The sequence below is a fragment of the Cornus florida genome, unplaced genomic scaffold, assembly GCF_030987335.1.
Source record: "Cornus florida cultivar Cherokee Brave unplaced genomic scaffold, ASM3098733v1 CherokeeBrave_3.0.0_Hap2_Chr10, whole genome shotgun sequence".
Classification (NCBI taxonomy): Eukaryota; Viridiplantae; Streptophyta; class Magnoliopsida; order Cornales; family Cornaceae; genus Cornus; species Cornus florida.
In genome coordinates, this window is record NW_026775580.1 from 60,102,710 (window position 1) to 60,125,837 (window position 23,128).

General features: G+C 33.7%; 1 protein-coding gene across 1 annotated transcript in view; it reads right to left on the bottom strand.

Annotated features, from left to right (window-relative positions):
* LOC132278575 (rho GTPase-activating protein REN1) overlaps positions 1–23,128 on the bottom strand; it is a 48,118-nt gene that overhangs the window by 14,704 nt on the left and 10,286 nt on the right. The window contains exons 7-20 of the mRNA XM_059780395.1: positions 22,949–23,019; positions 22,725–22,803; positions 18,718–18,862; positions 18,125–18,244; positions 17,132–17,209; positions 14,730–14,785; positions 14,554–14,623; positions 8,822–8,906; positions 6,199–6,442; positions 3,470–3,676; positions 2,642–2,740; positions 2,366–2,412; positions 1,116–1,176; positions 934–1,017 (exon numbers count right to left, since the gene is read on the bottom strand). Coding sequence (XP_059636378.1) covers positions 934–1,017; positions 1,116–1,176; positions 2,366–2,412; positions 2,642–2,740; positions 3,470–3,676; positions 6,199–6,442; positions 8,822–8,906; positions 14,554–14,623; positions 14,730–14,785; positions 17,132–17,209; positions 18,125–18,244; positions 18,718–18,862; positions 22,725–22,803; positions 22,949–23,019 — 1,446 coding nt within the window. The remainder of the gene's footprint in view (positions 1–933; positions 1,018–1,115; positions 1,177–2,365; positions 2,413–2,641; positions 2,741–3,469; positions 3,677–6,198; positions 6,443–8,821; positions 8,907–14,553; positions 14,624–14,729; positions 14,786–17,131; positions 17,210–18,124; positions 18,245–18,717; positions 18,863–22,724; positions 22,804–22,948; positions 23,020–23,128) is intronic.

Genomic DNA, 23,128 nt, shown 5'->3' on the forward strand with positions numbered 1-23,128 from the left:
GACAAAATACATTCAAAATGAGTTCCCAAGGTGCATTTTATTAGATAAAAATATTGTCATGATTAATATATTAAATTAGGATAATTGCCAAATATATATTATAGAGAAGCTTTAAAATCAAAGAGAGTTTAAGGTAAGTAAAACTAAAACTGAATATACAAAATGTAATTTTAGCAAAGAAATACAAGGCGGAATGTAATTTAGATTGAGAATTAAGAGATATCAAAGGGCGATCCACTACATACACTTGATTATTCATAAAGAGGGAGAGATTATAGTGATGATGCTAACAGAATTGAAGTAGAATGAGATAAATTGAGGAATGTTTATAGTATATTGAGCAGTCAGAGAGAAGTTCTATAAAAGAATTACAAACTCAACTTACTTTATGAGACAAAACATTGGGTAGCTAAAAACAAGAAGCATATAAAATGAGCCGGATGTGGTGTAAAAAAGGAGGAAACTAGAAATACATTACATCTGAGATGGTTAAAGTAGCTTGAAGACAAAATAAGAAAAAATTGACTAAGATGATTCAATTATGTGCAGTGAGGACCAAAAACTGACCACCAAGAAAGTGTGGCACAGTCAGTGTTAAAATGTTAGGAAAAAATGAAGACCAAAATTAATATGAATTGAAATGTTAAGAAAAGATTCAATAGCGTGTGCATTATTAATGGTGTAGTGTTAGATAAAGTCGAAAGAACAGGATTCATTTAGCCTACTCGATATTGCGGGACAAGGCTCTATTGAGTTAAATTGAATTATATTCCAAGCCAGAACAAACTGTATTAAAATCAGAACATAAGCCTTTACTTTTACTAACCAAATCGACATTAGACTAGCATAAATAACAAAATGTAAATAGAAGAGAACTAAATACACTTAAAAATATGATAGGTAGGAAAGGACATTCTCCTATCTAGCACTTACATCTTGCTCAAAAGCTAGATGACGTTCATGCAAAAACTTCTTTCGTCTTTCCAGACTTTCTTGTAGAATTGCATTCCCTTGAGCCTATAATGTGAAATAGAATGTGTATGATGAAAACCAAATATTAGAAACCAATTCCACTATATATTATTTCATAAGAAAAATATAATTGAAGTATCTACCTCTTCTGAAATTCTACTTTGGAAGTCAATTTTAGTGTCCTCGTGCCTCTGAATTTCATCCCTAAGGATGGGTCAAAAGAATTAGATGTAGTGAACAATATTGAGTCATTTAGAAAGAGTCAAGTCATAAATGTGAACCAAGTTATAGAAAATTTTTAGAGAAAGCTAAAAGTAATCAAGATCAGATGTGTTTCCCTGTTGATTAAATAGACATGATATGCAGATTGCAAGGAAAATCATTGAAGCTTTCAGAAGGTACATACAAACCTAATCTTGGGATTTAATGTTGGCTGTATATAAACTCCATACACAAGAAAATCATCTTCAAATTTGTGCTTATGACCATCAAATTATACTTTACAAGCAGGCAATGCAAATATATGAAAACTACTTATTGAACTGGAAAAGAATATTTGCCATACTTGATAAGAAAGAAAACAGCATGAATTAAGCAGCAAAGTACTATAAACAGACAAGCAGATTTTCAAAACAGAACCTCATTTGGCTGCATTACACAAACAAATTACCAAAGAAGACTACATCATCCTTGAGAGCAGTAGTGGCTCTAGGCAGTATTTCCTAAATTTGAAAAAGACAAGTGAAGACAAGGCTTCAAATTTCTGTCAATAGTAATTCTTCAATTTTGACCACAAAAGCGGAAATCTGAAAGTTTGAATTTCAAAAAATTCCATAAAATTAATTGCAGGTTTGTTATGGGATGTTGCTAACAATTGCTAGACCTTCAGTCTTCACAACTGCTTTCTTGCAGTCTTTCACTCTTTCCCAGGGCTTAGGACTATTCAGAAATCATGGATATACATGGATCAAGGTTTTAGCAAAAAAAAAAAAAAAAATTCTTAAAAAGGTATAAATTATTCCTTGCAGATTATGACAATCATGTGACAATCATCAAGCAGTCCCGTTCAGGTTACAACATTCTTGGTAACAGATTATTATACAGAGATTTTCAAGTTGTGGGTGTGCCTGTGTCATATAAATAATATAGGCCAGTAGCAGTGGTACATGATGTAAATCTGCCTAAACTCTTGAATCTGTACCATAACACAAATAAATCTTCTTTCCAAAAAGTACAATTACCAGTTAAATCGTCCAATCAATCCGTAATAGCAGTGATAGTCTCAAGTTATACTGCATTCAATTACACTTGGACAAAATTCAAGGACAACAAATTTTTTTATAGACAACTATGCATAAATTTTGCTTTAAATGGGTTATAAAGCAGTACTTACTCATCCCCAGTCGAGTCAACAGATTCCATAGAAAGATTCTTCTTTGCCTGGACTCAAATGTGTAAAAAGAAATATTACTTTACCAATGAGGTAAAAAATTCTAGCAGAGAAAGTTCAAAATTAATGGGCTGTGGAAAGTTAAATTGGTGAGACAAAGACCTTACATCTAATTAATTATATAGTAAAAAAGAATTGAATAAAATTTAAAGAATGAATACTAGCAAAAGACCCAAAAATATGAAACAGCATCATGAATAGAGAGCATAGTTAACTCACAGAGGAACGTCCCCAAGCGGCAGGTCGCCTAACTATATGTTCAGGTTCATTTGATATAGTTGCAGATTTACTTCTTTCTTCGGGGTCAGAACTCTGCATCTGTAAAATTCCTAGTGTAAGTATAGGGTATGTGTGTGTCCATGGAGAAAGAAATAGCAATAAAAAAAACTAAACAAATACAATCATCCACCAAAGATATACTCAAGATGAACCGTGTGATGGAACACAGACACGATGTTGGAAAGGTGGTGCTGTTCTCATTTGAAACGAAGGAGGACAAATAGAAGCACATATCGAATGTGAAAGATGTAAGTGACACAAAATTTGGAGGAAAATCATAAAGAAAAGAATAGAAGAAAGATTGATCTAAGACCTAAAGTTTTCACAAGCATGTTTTATTTCAGCATTAGGATGGTAAAATATAAGAGTTGAGTCGTGGAGTTGTCAAGGAATGAAATTCTTCACATCCTTAAATAATGTTGCAAGTGGACAAACAGCACAAAAAAATGAAGGCTGCAAACACAGAAGAAAAGACACACAGACAAGATGTAGCAAAATAAGAAAAGAATATTGTACTCAACAGCATAACTGGAATTTATTAACAAAAATGAAATGGTGGGTATAAGTCGATGCGAAAGAGCGGTCACACCACAATTTACCATATTATTCCAACAACCTAGCATACAAGATCACCGTGTATCTTTTTAAGCATTTGCAAGAGACTGGCATCAGGAATATGGGAAGGCTAGGCATCATTGGTTCAGATTAGTTGCCATTTTTATTTTTATTTTTGGTATAGATGGTAAACTTGAGATGTAAGGGACCGACCTTATTGTCATGCATATCATCGTCTCCAGCATGACCAGCCTGGTTGCAAGTTCTCCTCGATGCATGTTCAAGATCATCATCTACAGAAGCATCAGAGCCCCCCATTGCTTCATCATCTTCGAAGGTTTCATCATCATCACTTAGCTCCTCACTCTCACTTCCACTAACTTCTGAGTCAGTGTATGGTTCGGGCGACATGGAACCCTCCTGCCAACATTTATATTTGTTAATTAAGCTCAAACCAACAAAGAAGAAAGTTGAAAGAAAAAAAAAAATTGTTGGACTTGGGCTATCAATAATAGAAATATATAGACAGAAAGACTGCAATAACTTGATTTTACATAACCTTAAGACATGATCCATCAATTCATAAAAAATGTGTAACTTTATCTTCTTCGTTTTTTCTTCTTTTTTTTTTGACAATCATCAATATTATCACTTAGTGTTGTGATCTAATTTCGACTACACCACGCTTGCCTCTAACCCCTCACCATAACCCCTACAATACAAGATTTTTTATTTGGTTAAGGTATCAATATTTATTTGAATGCAGGAAGAAATTTTATATGTATGGGGAATGCTAGAAATTCCATTTAAAAGAAAATTTGTTATTTGTTGAGATGTCAAATGGATAGCATCAATTCAAGAGAATAAAATTTGATCTAGATTCAAATCCAGCAGATAAATGACAATGAACTTATGAAGAAGGGAACCGCTACCCCAATATCTATTAATTTATTTTTCTGCTATTATGATAAAGGTAAACTCAGCATAACTCAACAAAGCCTTCTTACCAACCATTTCCCTTTGTTATTTTCATAACAATAGCGTCTTTTCTCATCTCTCAACCCATCTTTTGGCCTCCCTGATGTAGTAACATAGTGGACCAAAGAGTATTCCAAGTGGGAAATGTTTTATTTTCTTTTTAACTTATTCAACGGTCAAAGTTTATTTTTTCTTTTTCTTTTTTTTCAAATTGAATTCTATCTAAGATACCAAAAGAAAAATGTTTTGACTTCCAGAGGTTGCTATCTTTGATGGGGCATTGTCTTAGGTTTTTATTTTTGTTACATTGGAATTTGTCAGTCTTATATCAAGTCTTGTCCCAAATTTCTCTTAATGTAATCTCTATAATCAATTAAAATGAGTTAAACCAATTTTTGTGATATTAACATCATATGCTATGTCAAAATATTCTTTCTTAGGATTGAAGTGATTCCCCCCTTCCAGATCAAACATTTTGCTTGGTAGCATTGAGTGACTGCAGTTAGCAATCTTAAGTGATTCTTTCACCCAGTCAGTGTTCCCCAGATAATCATTCCCTCTTTAATCGAGACTTTAAAACTCTGATCAACAATTTGCGCCTGTGAATATATCCTAATTAGCTGTATATTGCCTTCAACTAGAGGAAAATTGTTGCCTGGTATTAATATATCAATTACTCTTTGTTACACCCAAGTAAACCATCTTAAGAAACTTTCTTCATCTTATCACAAGTAACTACCACCTTTTGGTTCTTACATATGTGATTTTCTTTTTCTTTTTTTTTTCTTTTCTTCTTCTAATGCTAACCATTCATCTTAATGCTGTCATTTGGTCGAGGAAACGGATCCTCTCCAAACCTCTCTCTCTCGAAGCATCCACATACATAAATTCAACTAGAAATGTAACATGTCATCGCTTGTTGACTACCCACTATGCTATGTGTTAGCTGAGACATGATCGCATAGAATCATGAAATTTGACTCAATTTACGCATATGTTTCGGCATAGAATCTGCAGTGATTTTAATTAGTTTCATTTCTTGTAAAATTAACATGTGCTTATATAGATACCAGAGCTTTGAATGAGTGATTGTTCTCATTCAAGCCATTACATATTTCTCTTATATTTCTTCTTGCTATCAGAGCCATCACCTTTTCACAACCTCTAGCAGCCTTGCAGCGTATGTGAAGGACACCTAAGTCCTTTTTGTGACCAGCGCAAGGCCACCTAGGCCACATGGCCTGCGCAAGGGCCCTTGCGGCTTGTGTGACAGCCACCCTAAGCTGTTTGCGACACCCGGTGACGCTGCCTGCACATGGTCATGCGAGTAGCTGTTTTTTTTTTTTTATCGAAATCAGGTATTTCTAAGTTTTTTACAAGTTTTTTTTTTACTCTTCTAGGGGGGTTGGGTAGGTTGGTATAGTTGGTCTCCAAGACCTAGATGGGCTTGGATAAATTATTGGAAGTTTACCAAGAGGTTCCAGATATTAAGAATGAGGCTATCCAGTTGTATGTAAGTGAGCAGCGCTCCTTAAAAAAAAGTCTGTATTTGGAAGTTTTGCGAATGGTCTGAGGAGATATTGTTGATTGGTTATGGTCTGAGGAGACACTTTGACTAGTTGACAAGATTTTTCTTGTTTTGTGGTTGTTTATTGTCAAGTGATAAAGTATTCAAGTGATAAAAATATTTAGAAATGAAACTCAATACCACTAAGGGGAAAAGAGGGGAAGGTAAGGTTATGATAGGATATACTATGTCACATATTCATCAGTAATCAAAAGGAGCTCCCAGAACATGGTCAAGTTGGACTCATATCCTGTTCCTTGGAGCCTAGAGCTATAGAGATGTGGATATGAATGCATTTACATACATAAGTACCTGTATATGAGTATTCATAGCTATACAAGAAAAAAATTTAAAATAATAACTGCAGTTAAATTTATAAATAATAATAAAAGCATACCCCAAATATGTTATCATACTCCTCAAGCAAAGTTACAACAATGGCTTGGGCATGGTTAGCTGCAGCAGCTGCTTGCAGAAGTTGAACAGAGCCATCACCACCCACATTAAAGTCATTTTCGAGCTCACAGTCACCCGCCAGAAGGGGACGAAGAAGCAAGGGTGCCATGCAAGCTGCCACAGCTGAAGAGCTCATTCGATTCTCAGCCTTGTGAGAAGCTACAGTTTGCATCATCAAAAGAATTCTGAACGATATGAACAAACGATACAGATTAAAAAGGCAATGTATATAAATATGAGAAAAGTATCGAATAAAGTCAGGGTAAGCAAGAACTTCAATTAAACGAAATAGGGCATATTAGCCCAACACTGCTTCACCAATCCAACAGAGCCTTGATACAAGACAAGAATACTAATTCAATTTTAATCATAATTCATGAAACATAGCCAGCATCTTGCTTATAATTGTTATAGTTTCTTTCTTTTTTCCGTTGGAGAGGAAGAGGGGGAAGAAATAAAAAGAAAAATAAAAACGAAGAAAAGTTGCTAATTCTATATATTGCATTTAAATTATACCATGGAGCCATTGATCAATCCTGCACAATTATTCCATGGAGAATCATCCATAAGAACCCTCTTTAAAGATTGGTAATTTTAAGCAAATAAATGAAACTGCTTTTTCTTGCACTGCAACCAAAACGTAATTTAACGAAAATCCTATTGTGTTCGCATGCTGCTGCGAGTTTTTTGTTTCTTCGTTGGCAGTAAGAGTTTGCTACCCAGATCCGGCCAGCCCTCCAGATGCCTTTACCACCACAATATGATAGTTTTGGCATGTCAAAGTGATCAGGGGCAAACCTACGTTGTTCTTTCTGGGAAGCATGGGCCAAAAGTTCTGATTATTTTTTTGATCACCATCACAATCAAAATAGTTTCTTAATGATTTCATATAGATTTTAAATTAAAAAAGTTCATTCTCCCTTCTCCCAGAAAAAATTAAAGAAAAATAAAACTAAATGTCTTAATTTCGCCAAAAGTCATTGACCAATAAAAACTTAAGAAAAAACAAAGTTGAAAATAATTAAACAACCATTGTTGCACAACAATTTTGAAAAAAAAAAAATAAAACAAAAAACAAAAAAAAACAAACAAGCAAACAAACAAACAAAAACATCAACAACAACAACAACCAAAAAGCCAATAAAGTATCTGCGAACAGTAGAGTACTTCAACACCTCACTTTCTCCATTCTGGCATCTGACTTGTCATAACTTATCCTTAGAAAAATTGGAACTTAAAAATATATATATAAAAGCAACAACAACAACAACCAAAAAGCCAATAAAGTATCTGCGAACAGTAGATTACTTCAACACCTCACTTTCGCCATTCTGGCGTCTCGTTATAACTTATCCTTAGAAAAATTGGAACTCACAATGGCCGAACTTCTTGGATTTGGACAGAATTAAATGCTTACTTTTGACTAGTGTTTTCAGAAGCAAAAGGATCAGGCAAGCCATTTTAATCTTTATGAACACTGTGTAGTCCTCAAGGCACAAGACATTATTTTATTGGTTTTTTTTTTTTTTCAAATTAATATGAATCATAAAATTATTAAAGTATAAAGAGACAAATAGATCAAGTATATGATTATCTTAGCGATGATGCGTTTGAAATATTTACTGCTGATTTTCTTTCTTTTCTCCCAACATGTCCATCCTTTCACTATTTCACGTCATAACATAACAGAAGGGATAACAATGAAAAACAAAATCAAATATTCCATTAGTGGTTCATTAAAAATAAATGCAGCATATTTAAACCATGAAACGTTAGTTAAGCTATTGAAGATTTAGGGAAATCTTCAATATAAGCAAAAGAACTTCTTCACTAGAAAAAGATCAAGAACATATATATATACATATATAGAGAGAGAGAGAAAAGGAAACATGGTTGGTCACTTTACAAAGGAAAAGGGAGTGAAAAGTTAAAAAACCACACACATGAGGAAAATGCCTAAGAGAAAGTCGGTGGATTTCAATTATCAAATGAAAGCTTCTTGGAAGCCAAAATCATTCAGAGAAAGTACTACAACTTTAAAATGAGTTCACTAAAATTATTCCCTGGGTAGATGTCAAAAATCGAAAGGAACACAAGCTCAGTTGGAAGAGAAATTTGACTGATTTGATTCTCAAACTTCTTATGTGATAATTACTCTAGTTCAATACCTGTACATCCTAGCTAACCCTAACCAAGGTCGTAGATTAAATCCTTCCTCTTTCCTCTCAGATTGCTTAAAATATTCCAAGGAACCAAAACAAAACCTGAAGATAACCTTGGAGCTCCAGTTGTTCCAATAAGAGCCATTAAAGAAAAGGAAAAGGCAAAAAAAATGTAAAAATTATATATAGAAATATCAAATAGTAGAGAATTGGAGCATTAGTCCATGCTTGGCCAGAATAAAAAATAATAATAAAAAGAAATAAAGAATGCTATATTTGAACAAGAACAAAAAGGAAATTACAAAAAAAAAATGGTATACTGTAAACAAATCTACTACAAACAAAAAATGATCAAATTCTGGTGTAACAAGGAAAAAGGAATGAAGTCATGCTCTCTGGTACCTCTGTAATAAGCGACGATTTGGTTCGGGGAATGTTTCGCATATAGCAGAACGCATAGCAGTGACTCTCATGCCTCGATCAGTTCCTAATCGACAATAAAATTATCTGATAGTGAAAAAACAAGAAAACCATAGTTTTCAAAGAACACAAGACATATAGTACAAAATCAAATGTAACATTACAACAGGGAGAAGAGAAGACAGACAAATAGGGGTGAGAAGCAGATTGAAGAAGGTAGGATAGATAGACAGGGGGATTAAGAACAGCAAGAACAACAGGGAGAAGAGACACAAAGGTAGTTCGCAAACTCAATGATAATATTCAATTTCTCAAAACTGATTTGTCTGATAACATTTAAAGCCTTTATATAGGCAAAACATAAACAAACCCTAAAACAATAAAGTACTAAAATGCCCCTAAAATTAAAACATTATTAAAAATAACCATAAGCATAAATAAAACCCCTAATTTATTAATATCCCTAATTCTATCTTTCTTTTCCGCTTCTCCAATGATTAGTACGGGTCATATGTGGTTTTAGATCTTCAGTTGCACCTTGATCTTCATCATTAAGGCTTGAGAGTAATATGATCCAATTGCAAACAAGCATAACCAAAGTAACAATTGATGTAAATTTTGACCAATATTACAAATATGCTTGTCAAATCAACAGAACTGGGGTAGAGGAAGTAACATGGAAAACAAAAAATAATGTAATAAGAAATGAAAGAACTTAAAAATACAGGAAGCACTAGTAAACGGAAGAGGATCGAGTAAGGACCAAAGAAAAAAAGCTTGAGTGCTTTAATTATTGTGCAACAGAGACAAGTAACAGCCCCAGTAGGTAAATTACATGGTTCCTGGTTGAAGGCTCTAGAAGAACAAGTGGAAGCTCAAAAGAAATATTGGTTTATTATTTTTAAGAAATTCTGATGTATGTTTGTCTCTCCATCAGCAGTAGAAGTGACACTATATATAGAAGATTAGAAAACTAGGATTCACATAGTAGGCCCAAAATGGTTGTTATATCACTTTGTTGCATTAATTTTTCAGTAAGTACTACATTTTCCAAGCAAACAAGTTCTAAATTAATCCCTCAAAATTTCCAATGGTGAAGAAGTGATAATGAATTTTTAATTTCATTATTCTTATCTTCCATGGTCAGCTTGTTCATTCAAAATCCGAGGTACAGGCTTTGAGACTTTGACCAGTTGTTATAGTACCGTATAAACAATGAAAATTTGCTACATCAATTTGATTGAAAAGAGGTGAAGCTGAGAACAAGCACACAAGATAGCAAGTGCTCCTTTGTTTTTCACTAATTTACCGACTATACCTATATCAACTCATTAATTGTATATCTCAAGACTCAAGTAATGATCATAAAAAAAATAAATTCACATATTTCACATGGTTATGAGAAAGAAATGTCATAAACAGCTTAATTTTGATACTTGGATATTACTTTTGTCTCCAAAAATGGGGAGAATTCTTTTCTTCTCACCTAATGAATTAAAATGAAAAAGTGAAGTTTAACAAAAACTTTATCCAGCATACTTCACACAATGTTAAGAATGCCATATTCAGCTGACTTCGCTTGATGTAGAGGTTAAAGCTCAGGCTAGTCAAGCATGAGGATATGGTTTGAGCCTGAGGGCCTTTCTGTAAATAATGTAAAAGTCTAGTTCTCTACCAGATCCACCCCTACCAACACTCTCAATTAATGCAAACCACTGATGGAGATCAGTGGCAGCAACCTTGAAAGGTGTATACAAGGCATTGAAAGGACAGTTCTTAAACCCATACTAGAAGCCATGGAAATAAGGATTCCAGGACCCAAGCCCTGATTTGGCATATCCTAGATGATGTAGGGTTTACTTGGAGACTTGCATAATTGGGGTTTTGGTCAAGATGCATCATTTAAATGAGTTTTGTAGGCAATTAAAGCTATCATCCTAGAGTATTTATGTGCAATTTATTAATGTTATTTAAGTTATGGTTCTAAAAGTAATTAGTTAAAAAGTTTAAGAGTTGTGAATTTTATGGATTACCTCCATTATGATTCAAGTCTAAAGGTCATAGTTATGAGTAGAACTATTTTTCCACTATAATGTAAATCTTAGAGTCATGTTATGATTTATGAGCAGAAACAACTATAACGAAATGTTGGTATCAATGATTGGATGAGCAATTTTATGATGAAATTTTCTTGCGATGATTCACAAATTATGAGAGTGTGACCTTCTTTAAGTGTGATCCTAGAAACTACTATATAAACAAAGGGGGTATAATATTTGTCAGATTAAATAATTCAATGAACAGCTGTCGGATGGAAATTCTTGTGATTCACAAATTTTGTGGGTGTGAGACTTTCTCTAGATGTGATGCCTAGGCCTAGTAACTCCAGCAGTTTACTCTCGTTCCTCATTCTTTGGTGTTGTTTGATAACCCAATTCAGCACTTATTTTTGAACGGATTAAGTGGTTATCCAGTCAGGTGCATTTGATAACGAATTGGAATATCACTTAAAAAAGGTAAGTGCCACTTATACTGGGTAAAATATTAAGTGACAGGAGTTCACTTGTCACTGAATCTTGAACGCATAAAATTCAAAAAGATATATATTTAAAAAACAAAAAATAAAAACTTTATTTTCAATCATAACTTAAAAACTTCGGCACCTAAAATTCAGCTCTTGAATTTTTTTTAAACTAATTTTCAGTTTTATCAATCAGCACCTTTCTCTTCAAATTTGAGTCCCTATGATACAGATGAGTGGCACCAGCCTTTAAAAGTGTATAAAAGGCGTGGGAAGGAGGGTTCTAAGGCTTGAGCCTAAAATTGGCATGTGCTAGATGATGTGGGGTCCACTTGGAGTCTTGAATACTTGGGGGGTTTGGTCAAATTGCATAGTTATGGTAAATTGCATCAATTGTGGTCAAATTGCATCAGTCAGTATTGATTACTTTTATTATGCTATAGAGTCAAGTATTGCTTACCTCAATTACAGGGTAATCCAAGAGTCAAATATTAATAACCTCAATTATGGGGTAATCCAAGAGTCAAGTATTGACTTCCCCAATTATGGGGTAATCCAAGAGACATGAGTTACAGTACTAAGAACGCTATAAAAAGGACAGGATGTAAACTTGGTGACTCAATGAATGAATGAATAAAAATGTTATATGAAATTTCTTGGTGAGTGATTCACAATATATGAAGGTGTGAGGCCTTCTCTAGATGTGATGCCTAGACCTGTTGGTGTGATTCCAATCTTTTTCTCTACTAACACATCTTGAACCATAGCTCTATTTATCTGAATTTTCAGCCAATAACTCCAATCCTTTTCTTGATTCCAATCTTTTTCTCTACTAACACATCTTGAACCATAGCTCTATTTATCTGAATTTTCAGCCAATAACTCCAATTAATTTCAATTATTCGAGGTTGCTCTTGTCCTACATCACCGTGCATATCCACAATCTTACTGTAAACTCCAGTACTATATATTCTTAATTTTCTTTCTAAATCCTTCAACTTTCAGCTATTTGGGGCTTCCTTTAAAGTCCCTCATCAACCACATTAAGTAATGGCCTTTTATATTCATATTCAGCTGAAGTTCAGCCTTAGAACTTAGCGCTGACAAAATATGATGCCATTTTTTTGTCTCAAGTAAGTATCATTTAAATGTAAAAAATGAAGGAACCAACTTATGTCATATAGCTTATATTAAAACAAATGATGTTACAAATTATTTCAACTTAGGAGTTTCAAATGATTCAACAATATTATCATTTTTACTTTTGACAAAGCTATCATGCATGCACACTGAGTTGAACATGCAGTTATACATGAGTAGTGAAGATATTTAAAGTTACAAGCAACTCAATGAAGATTTTGTCTATGGTCAAGCATGTTGTGTGATGTTCATTTCTCAAATGATGCATATATAAAGTTATATGCTATTTATGAAATGCTCTCTACATAATTATTTATTTAAAAAATGACTTTTTTATAGAAATTATTCTCATTTTTTGACTTGTTTTCTTAAATTATTTGGTTTTCTTTTTATCATTTTTGGTTTCTAGCACCTAGCATATTAGTGACTTTAACTAGGACTTCTCCGTAGTTTGGAAATTTCCCACATATACTTTTTCCAAATACTCGGTATCCTATTTTCCTTTCATATTAAATGTAGATGTCATAAAGAATTTCTTTTCTTTCCTAGTTGAAACTCACACACCCACTTTGCCCCTATAGGGTTTTGAATCTTTGACCTTCTACTTTGGAAGGTGAGGAAGTACCACTAGCCTACAGGCCTACGTAAGTTATAAAGAATTTTAATCTACCATTATAGAAAAATTTAGAGGGCTAAAAAAACTTTAGTTGATCCCTCTTTTGGAAAATGGCCATTGGTACTTATTGGAAGAGTTCATGAAATTTAGCTAAGCCAGTACTAGATATATATTTTTTGTTTCATTGGCAAGTTCTCGATATATCCTTTTCTGATGCAATTGACAATCCAAACTACCAAAATTTTATTTCAAAGTTCACTAAACTTGTAAGATAACATCAACTTAGGCTCCATTTAGTATACTCCACTTCAATGGATTCCCTGTAAACAGTAAGTGTTCAGCTTGCAAGCAATCTTACAACATGCCCACTGTGCTTCCATTAAATTCAAACTTCATCCAGCTATAAAAATATATATATATATATATATATATATATATATATATATAACTTATTGTGTAAGGTTGTCCTCTCCTCCCACTAAAAAGAATTCCCAAATAAATCATTACGCTGACGCATTCTTTGCCCTTCATCACTGCCCTGCTAAAGCTAAATCCTTCCTTGTTCATTGGGTAATGTATGATGCTTGAAATTCTAGAAGCAAGACAGGCTTAAGAGAGAAGTCCTAGAATTGACCTGTAGGTGCTCAAGATTTCAAACTTCTTACACTTATAATTGGTAACTAGGGAGGGATTCAAACGTGTTTCTAAAACAATAATACCACGTGTCATTCTAGAGAATAAAAACATAAATCTACAAAGTTCCAAGAATGCATATAAACACATACATGCCCAAGGTTGTACATAACGATTGTGTCTATTGAAATTTGTTCAACTTCCCAGCAAAAAAGAAGAACGTACAGGATGGTTTTTAGTGGTATACATACATTTATTTACATAGTTGCATGGACTTTTTATCATTTTTTTTCTTTTACATTCCTCTGTCAACTAAAACAAAAATTTAACGCCAGGAGATGTTTTTTGTGGTATACATCCAAATTTATGACCAGATGGAATGAGCGATGGTGATCTTTTCAGTAATTTTTTATTTTGTTCAATATACTTTCACTGAAGCCCTCAAGTTTTCCTGAACAGCTTGCATCTCATTAAATCTCAAAAAAAAGAAAGATTTTGGTTAAAGTTGCATTTTAATTTTAATGGTAGGACAGATTTTTTTGTTCTTGATAACTAAATGGTAGGTCAGGTTTTACAGCATGAAGAAAATTACATAATCGGTAGCAGAAGGATCCTTGAGATGAAAAAAATTAAATATACTGGATGAATACAAATAATATCTTCAATGCACTCATCAAACTATCAAATGAGATTCATCCAACAAAATATGTAATGGTTTTGTTTTTTTTTTCATTATTACAAGTGTCTCAGGAAGCAGCAAAAAAAATAGAACTATTAAAACAGATACTGTTAAAATAAACTTACGACATGCTTCCACTAGAGCATTGCAGCAAGATGCAGGAACTGGAGATGATGGTAACTCGCGGATAACATACTGGAACAGTGCAATAAAGAAAACAATAAATAAAGATAACACAGGTTCCAGATGTGTTGTAAACTACGAAAATAGTTACATATTTTGTTTCAACCAAAAATGATACCTTGACACAATCAGCAATAACATGTGCATCCTCCTGTGGAGAAAACTCACATTTTCCTACATTATAGAGCATGATTGAAATAAGAAATTAAGAAAAACGTGGTGGATTAACTGAAAACATATAACATCTCTTACAAGACACCACCAAACAAATCAGCTTCCTAATCTACAATACTCAATCAGATGATATTATTCCGTGTTTGACCATTTGATTATGTTCTTTCCAAAAGTATCCTGATTCCAGTTATCGGTAAAAGTTTATGTACACATATATACAAGATAATAAACTTCATTCATGGGTATGACAGTATTCTAACAAAAAAAAAAACTAATTAATTATTATACTCATTAATCACAACCCTCGAGTCATCAACTGCAGAAAAGCCACCCACAGCATTAAGTGAGGTCAAATTTATATTATTTAACCCCTCTAAATTGTTTAAAAATTAAAGGATGTTTGTTTCAATCTTCAATTTTAAAAAATGATGGGAAAGTTTTAAAAAAGAAAAAGAGAAGAAAGTAAACAAAATTCCCATCACCCCAATGTTGATCTTGGCAATATGGATGTTAGGAGGGAAAAACTGGAGATATACATAATCTTTGGCATTACTTTGTATAAATAGATGCTCTAAGATTCAAAGTTGCATCCCTATGCCTATGTTACATGGACTCTCCTATTCCCCCTCAATGTATCCGTGTCCCAGTCCACATGACACGACATGGATATTGGTATGGGATGTGTCTGATCCACATAACCAAACTAGACACAGAGATCCTCACCAGTATTTAAATGTGAAAGATGTGTCTACATAGCCATATCGAAGTTTTGATCACACAATTCACACCAAGTCTCCAAAGATTTGAGAATCAGGGATGTCCGATACTTAGACACACACCCACAACCAATACAAATAACTCAGTCCATGTAGCAAAGCTCCATGCTTGTCCACTGGACCTTTTACAATTGCATCATGCAATACTACTTTTTTGGAGGAAACAACAAATAGAAAGTACTTTAAATTAATTAAAAGGGCATGCCTTTTTGCTTGAAGACGCTAACCTTGTGCATGATATTACTTCAAGTAACTTAAGCCATCCAGTCCATGTGCATGTGGGCATTTGTGTGTGCGCGGTCGTGGGTAAGAGAGGGAAATGGTGATATAACTTCAGCACTTAAAACACAGCTCTTGAATTTTTTCAATACTTAATTTCGATTTTATCAAACATGACCTAACTTTAGTTGTTAATGATATCAATTCGAATTAGAGGAATTCTTCTGGCATATTATATGCTCAGCATATACCTCTCAAATTTGAAAGGTAAATTTCACAAAACAGCCATTAGACCAGCTAACTTTACAAGTATCACAACATATTCACAGAATGAGTATAGAAGAAATGCTAATGTTGAGGTTTTTATGTGGCAAGATTACCAACGGCCAGTGGCCTAGCGGTCTTAGTCTCTTACTTCCCAGAGGGAGGTCAGGGGTTCAAGTCTCATAAGAGACAAGTTTGTGTGAGTACCAACTAGGAAAAAAAAAAAAAAAAAAAATTTGTGGCAAGAACCAATAAAAAGATAAAATTAGAAATCAACACTTCCATGAGATAGTTGAAGTAGCACCAATCAGAGATAAAATGTGAGAAAATGGTTTGTCTATATGCATCAGCAATCAGTAGCGGCACCTGTTGACAAAAGTGGCATGGTGCTTAATCCTTACTAATGATAGTGCTAGGGGAAGAACAAAACTTACATGAACTGAGATAACTATAAAATGTGTCTTAACTGAGGTTATAGTATTATGTGGAGCAAATGGCAACACAAGATTCATTTAGCCAACTCTAAATAGTTGGGAAAAGACTTTGTTGAGTTGTGTACTATTAGTTCTTTTGTCAATCTATAATTATGAACATGTTGCGGTAAAGTTTATCTTTGAAGTTTCATGAAACAAAAAACATTCATTGATTGAACCCATTTAATGATGATCCATATTTCAGCCCCTACATGAGAACACCACTTAAGCAAAAGCAAAAGGAAGAGACACTAAAGGCCCATTGAACATTATCATCCAAGAAGTATTCTGAATTTTAAAATGGAAACATGAAAACCATGCAGATAAATTTTTTTGATGTGCTTAAAAAACTATTTTTCAAGAATTTTCATGAAAAATAATAACATTAAAAGTAGTATTCTAGATTTGCAAAAACTAGGATCTATAAATAGCTGAAACAACCAAGAAAATGGCCCCCATCTTTGGATGCTTTTATCATTTCATTTTTAAAAATGAACTCATATTTTAAAATGAAAAGGGTAACTTAATTTCCGGTGAGTAAAAGAAGTTGTAACTAATGATAAACATAAAGGAAAATGTCAATCACAAAAACAAGTGGGTCCAAGCAAACAAACCCTGTTCATATTCTCGAACTCGACGTTCAACATCATCAACATCTGCAGCTTGCCGCAAGACCCCTTCTACTTTGACTCCTGCAACATTATTGCCAAATGCTAAGAAAAATAGACATACATAAAAATAGATATATCTATTTGAAAAGTATAAAGGGAAGGACTTATAATTGGTTGCAGACACTTGTGACAGTCTTTGGTGGAAATTTTACCTTTAAGAAATTGTGGGGAAGGAAGAAAACAAAACAAGGCCTAATACAGGTTCTACAATTAACTCTAATGGGCCATAATAAGCCATACAAAGATCATTAATACACTAGAAAAAATATTAATTCAAAATTCCACCACGGTTGATTTATCATGTGTATTAACTTATTGGTAAGCATGTGTATTGACTTATCAGTAACTGGCAAGCAAATCGACCAAATAGATCAAGATACTATCTCCATCAATGACTTCCTAACACACCTTCCAAATTCATCTGGTATTACACTGGGTGCTAGAAGGGGAGGACAGGAGACAATACTAACTTTTGCCATTAACATGCAGAAATTGGCTGCTCCTGAGACTCCTCAAACTCAGCATTTACCATTGCACCAAGCAATGAAAAGCATAGCTTCCAATAAAGTCATAATAAAATAAAGTATTGCATACAAACTATTTTGTTCCCATGCCTTATACAGTAATATATCCAGTCATCAATTTAAAGAAACAGCGCTTGAGACCTTGGAATGGTATTTATATTGCAAGGCTAAAGCCTGTCCGCTAGACAAAGTACTAATACAATTCACTACAATATGAGATCTGAATATTAATAAAAAAAAAGTTAGAAAATCATTTAATTCACAAGAGATTGTGTGTAATAAAGCAATCCAGTTTACAGAATTAAGAACTGCATCTGCTTCTTCTTTTTTTTTTACTCTAAGGTAAAGTAAATTAAGAAGTTGAAACTTCAAAAGCGTGTAACCTTTAATGTCAGTAGAAAGAGAATCTCACCATGCACTTCTGTAAACCTAAGGGCTTTCTCCAAGAACGATGGAGTTCCATCTATATCTTCCAAAGCAAGTAAAATTGGCCTACCAATCACCAAGGGTTTCACCGACTGTTTATCCTTCACTGTTGAGAATTAGAAAAAAAGATATACGTCAGTTCCTTGACAAAGCAAAGCACAATTGCAAATCAAGCAACTATCCAGGTTTCTATCCAAGGACACATCCACATCAGAAAAACTCATCCCAATTTCAAGTCCATGAAAAAACCTTCACAACTGTCATAAATATTCTTTCAAACAATTCTACACCAGAACAGAGTTGAAACGAAGTCAAGCTTCTCACCCCTACCCTTTAAACCCCAAAAAAGGTCAAGCTCCAAGCATACTCAACCATATGAGAGTAGATGAGCCATAAATGTTGCATACTCATGAAAATTAAGGGATTAATTATTATTGTGTTTACATTGATTATGCCAACAAACCACTTTTACAAATCATCAAGGAGTTCAGACGCAACAAATCTACTGCATGCGAACCAAAGATAGGAGCTAAATCAAATGATAAATGTGAAAAATGGCCATATTAACAAGGAGCATACACTGTTCAGAAGAATCATCAGCTGTGTCAGTTTTATCATTCTTTAATATGGCAGTTTGCCCCATCACAAGAGCGGTGCTTGGTGCTTGTGCCAAAGCTTCCTCAAGTGCAGTTTTCCACTCAAACAAATCCTCCAAAGTTTCAGCCTGCAGATCAAAAGCTAATGAGTGCATCACAGCAGCAGTTGGACAGCTTGAATAAAAATACTATAGCCTCAATCATGATTATGACAGTGACGGTGGTGGTAGTGATGATGATGAATGACGAACAGGATCATTAATTAAAAAAATAAATAAATAAAAACTCACTTCACCGCCACAATCTCCTTTGCATTTACTCTGCTCCAACAGTATTTGATTTCACCTAGTTTCCCCAATTTCTTCTCAATGCTTATCCCTCTTGAATAAAACAACTATCAACCAATCTATCACCAAGATGCAAAAGTGTGCTTTCTTCTATGAGTCTCTATTCTCAAATATTATGGCCCCAAGACTCTTATTCTTACAATTGTACCAAGTCTTTCCAATTTCAACAAGATTATTCTTCTTCCCAATAAGTTGCCTGCTAAACTAAAGCATCTCAAACTCCACTGAATTGTCACTATTTTTCCCAAAAAGCAATTGTTTCTATCATCTACGTATGCCAGAATACTGCAACCAGGTTATGTCTAAAAGGTTGCAAATCTATATGTTTATCATTTTCCCACCAAGACCTACAACTATACAGAACCAAGATGGATACAGTTATATGGCAGGAGGCAACTATATACACAACTCAGCTCAATTCAACTCAAAAAAGCCCTTTCCCAACTATCTGGGGATGAATACATGAATCCTATTTCAGTACTCCAATCTAAGGCCATAGTCTTAGTTAAACCACATGCTTTCATATCTTTCCTAAGTATCTAAACCCATGTTAGTTTTTGTCTTCCTCTTCCAGTACCATTACCATACATAGGATCATGTAACTTATCCTAACTATTCCTAACCAGTGTAGCTATTGCCTGTCATTGCACATAACCAAACCATCTTAATCAGTTCTCTCTCATTTTATCTCCAGTTGGTACTCCTTCAACAATCTCAAGAATGTGTTTACTTCTAAAATCCTAATTGAAATTTATATATCTGAAAAATCATTATTCATTAAGAAGCCATCAATCTTTAACATTCAATTGACACACTCTATATCTATAAACTTTAAGTAACCTTTCTCGCTACATCATATTGTTAAAAGCCCGGTTGCTGCTCCGCTCAGCCCAAGCCCAATGGTGGAACAAGCAGCTCATTATGTGGAGGGGCTGTGCTTGGGATTTAAGCCCACCCCCCTAGGCCCACAAGAGGAAGGCTTGGCCCAGTACGGAAGCCCAGAATTTCATAAAAATAAGTACATTTCTCTCCTTTAAATAGAGGATATAACAATTTCTTTTGGATTTTTCAGTCTAAGCAGGAGACAATATACTTTACATTAATGATCGTTCTTTGATTCAAAGTCTCATTCCATATCAATTGAAAAAGCAAATACTTGCTCAGGAAGAACTTAAACAAAATACACTTATATAAGTTATATTACTAAATAACTTGTATACTTTAATACTATACCTCATATATTAATAATTTATATATTTATCTTACCAAGTACTCCCTTTGTCCCATAAAGTCCCTTTTGGGGAGTAGAACTTTATAAGGGAACATGCAATTAATGTATTGTCCCCATTTAAAATTACTAGGTTGTCCTTTTAAGTTTGAATGAGCATGTTATAAAGTAGGAAATTTTTTAAAATTTAAAGGTTATTGATGGAAAAATGGATTTATATTCTGACTTTTCAAATGGGACAATTATTTTGGGATAGCCAAAAAAGGAAAGGTGGACAATTAAATGGGGACAGAAAGAGTAATTACTTACTAATTAATATTTAACTATAACTTAAAAATAATTAAGTAACAAGCTATTATTTAAAAATTAATAAGGAGATATATAAATAATTATGTAGTAACTTAAATACTAAATAGTTATAATATTGATTCAGCTGTATTTAGCACAAAATAAGCTCAACAATAGCTCAAAAATTAGTTTAAATTAGTCAAATTATAGTGAAATTTAAAAACATCCCAATTATGCCACAAAAGTAGCCAACCTTAAGCAGTAATTAAGTCCAATCGGCCTAGACCACCAACCCTCAAGCCAGGAAAATTCACAGCCCATTACCTACCCCTTCAACATATATATAGAGAGAGAGAGAGAAAGAGAAATAGAGAAAGGAGGAAGCAAAAAAGCACTCTCTGTGGCAACCGTTTTTGTTTCATGCTTTTGTTACCAAATTGGAGAAAAACATTAACAAGTGGAAAAAGCATGTTTGGTAACATGTGTTACATTTTGTGCATTACCAAATTTACTTCAGAAAAAAAGGCCCAAATCTAGAAGCAAAAAATAAATAATATAATAAGAATAAGAATAAAAAATAAAAATAAAAACCAATTGTTTTTACTACTATAGTTGAACAACTGTAGTGGCAAAAAAAAATTTAAAAAGCCAATATAATGTAAAAACCATATTATTTTAGAATCATTTAAAAAATAAAAAATTCTTTGAAAATTTGTGATTAAGCACACATTCTATTTTTTGCATTCAAATTTCTGATAAGAATAGGTATTACTGAACGTGATTTTGCTTTTTGTTTCAACTCTAAGAATCAAACTCACTAATTTTGCTTTCAGGTGACTGCAAAGCAGAAAGCGATTCCAATTAGTAAGGAGTCCTATAGTTAACAAACACAATTCTGTTTCAGAATAAATCACAGCACAGCAAAACATTGCTTCTGCTTCATATAAAATCAAAAACACAACATAAACTGTTGCCAAACAGCCCCTATGTAAGTCGTTATAATATCTACAGATAAGAGACTGCATGAAAACATTATACTTTCATAGTTAACTTTGTTTCAGTCTAAGGAAGCTCAACCAAGATTAATCATAATTATCCAAGCAGCTCTAATAGAATAAACAAGCCAAGACGGTCGAGAAAACCCTGATAACTTTGTTGCACTCATTAACTCATTGGCTTGACCACTAACGAGCCCAAGAAGCTCTAGTTTGAGTCATTATCAGGTCAGATTCAATAAGTTAACTAAACATTACTATTTTCTGACGTATATTTATTCTCCTATATATTTTTTCAAAAACATTCTTTCCCTTATGAGCGAATATATTTTGTTGGCACTGATCTGCTTCAAATTTTCAGCAATAATTCCAAAAGAAATAAGATCTAAAGGCTATTACCAATGTTGCCCCTTGTTAATCAAGGGCACTATGAGGGGTAGATTTGAATATGACCTTTCATACTATTTGCTCAAAATGATTGTTCTCATATTCCGACTTGACAGTCTCACTCTGAACTTAATGGCCCCTTCTCGGAAAAAGAAGCGGAAAAAATGAACTAATACTTGGAAAAACCATCCTCCACATGCCTGCCCCCCACCTGCGGGTGGCTGCCGCCAAACAAAAAGAGAGAGAGAAAGAGAACACCTAACTATAGACTAAGGTTGAAAGCACAATCTTGTTTTGTCCTTCCATTCTACCAAAAGCATCTGTCTATGCCATTCAATTGCTCATGAATGCACTCATTTAATAATTGTTTCCCAAGCAGAAAAGAAACTTTGGAAGTGGTCTGTTGGCATGAGCAATTTGCACACCTTAAGTATCTTATATTCTTGTCAAGATTTACAACAGGAACCCCACATAGATTTGAGGTACAAAATTTAAAAATCAAATAAAATTATCAAAATGTGTTAACCACCATAAAAATACTAAAATAGTGATGGTCGCACACTTGAATTTTAAAAACATAAAGGGATATTTTTATTCTGTGAGCAGCTGGAATGAAAAGATGATAATAAAGAAAGCACACTTAACACTATGAAAGCCAACTGGCCAATGAGTAAAAAAACAGGAAAATCAGTTTTCAAACATTTTGCTAAAGGCAACATTAGAAATGGACAAAAAAATATGGCACCTTAAGTGTGAAAGCCCGCCCATCACGACCATCAGGAAAGAGCACGGTCAAGAGTTTTTTATCTGCTTTTACATCCACACTGAGAATTCCTCGTAGAAAAAAAAAAAAACAAACAAACAAACATCAAGAGGTAAGTGAAGATCCCCCCAAAACCGACACAATAGCAACTGTGTGCAGAATATCATTATAATAGGAAAATGTGAAATTCATAGAAGAAAGCCAACCTGCCTGAATTGTTGAGGTCAATACCACCAAGGGTCAAATTCACCTCACTCTCCTTTTGAGGGATAGCACTCTGAAAAGCAAAACCATGGTAATGAAACCTTCCAACATCTACACAAAGCAATAAGCATACATAGACAGACACACTAAGCAAAAACTAACTAAATCAACGTATGAATGAA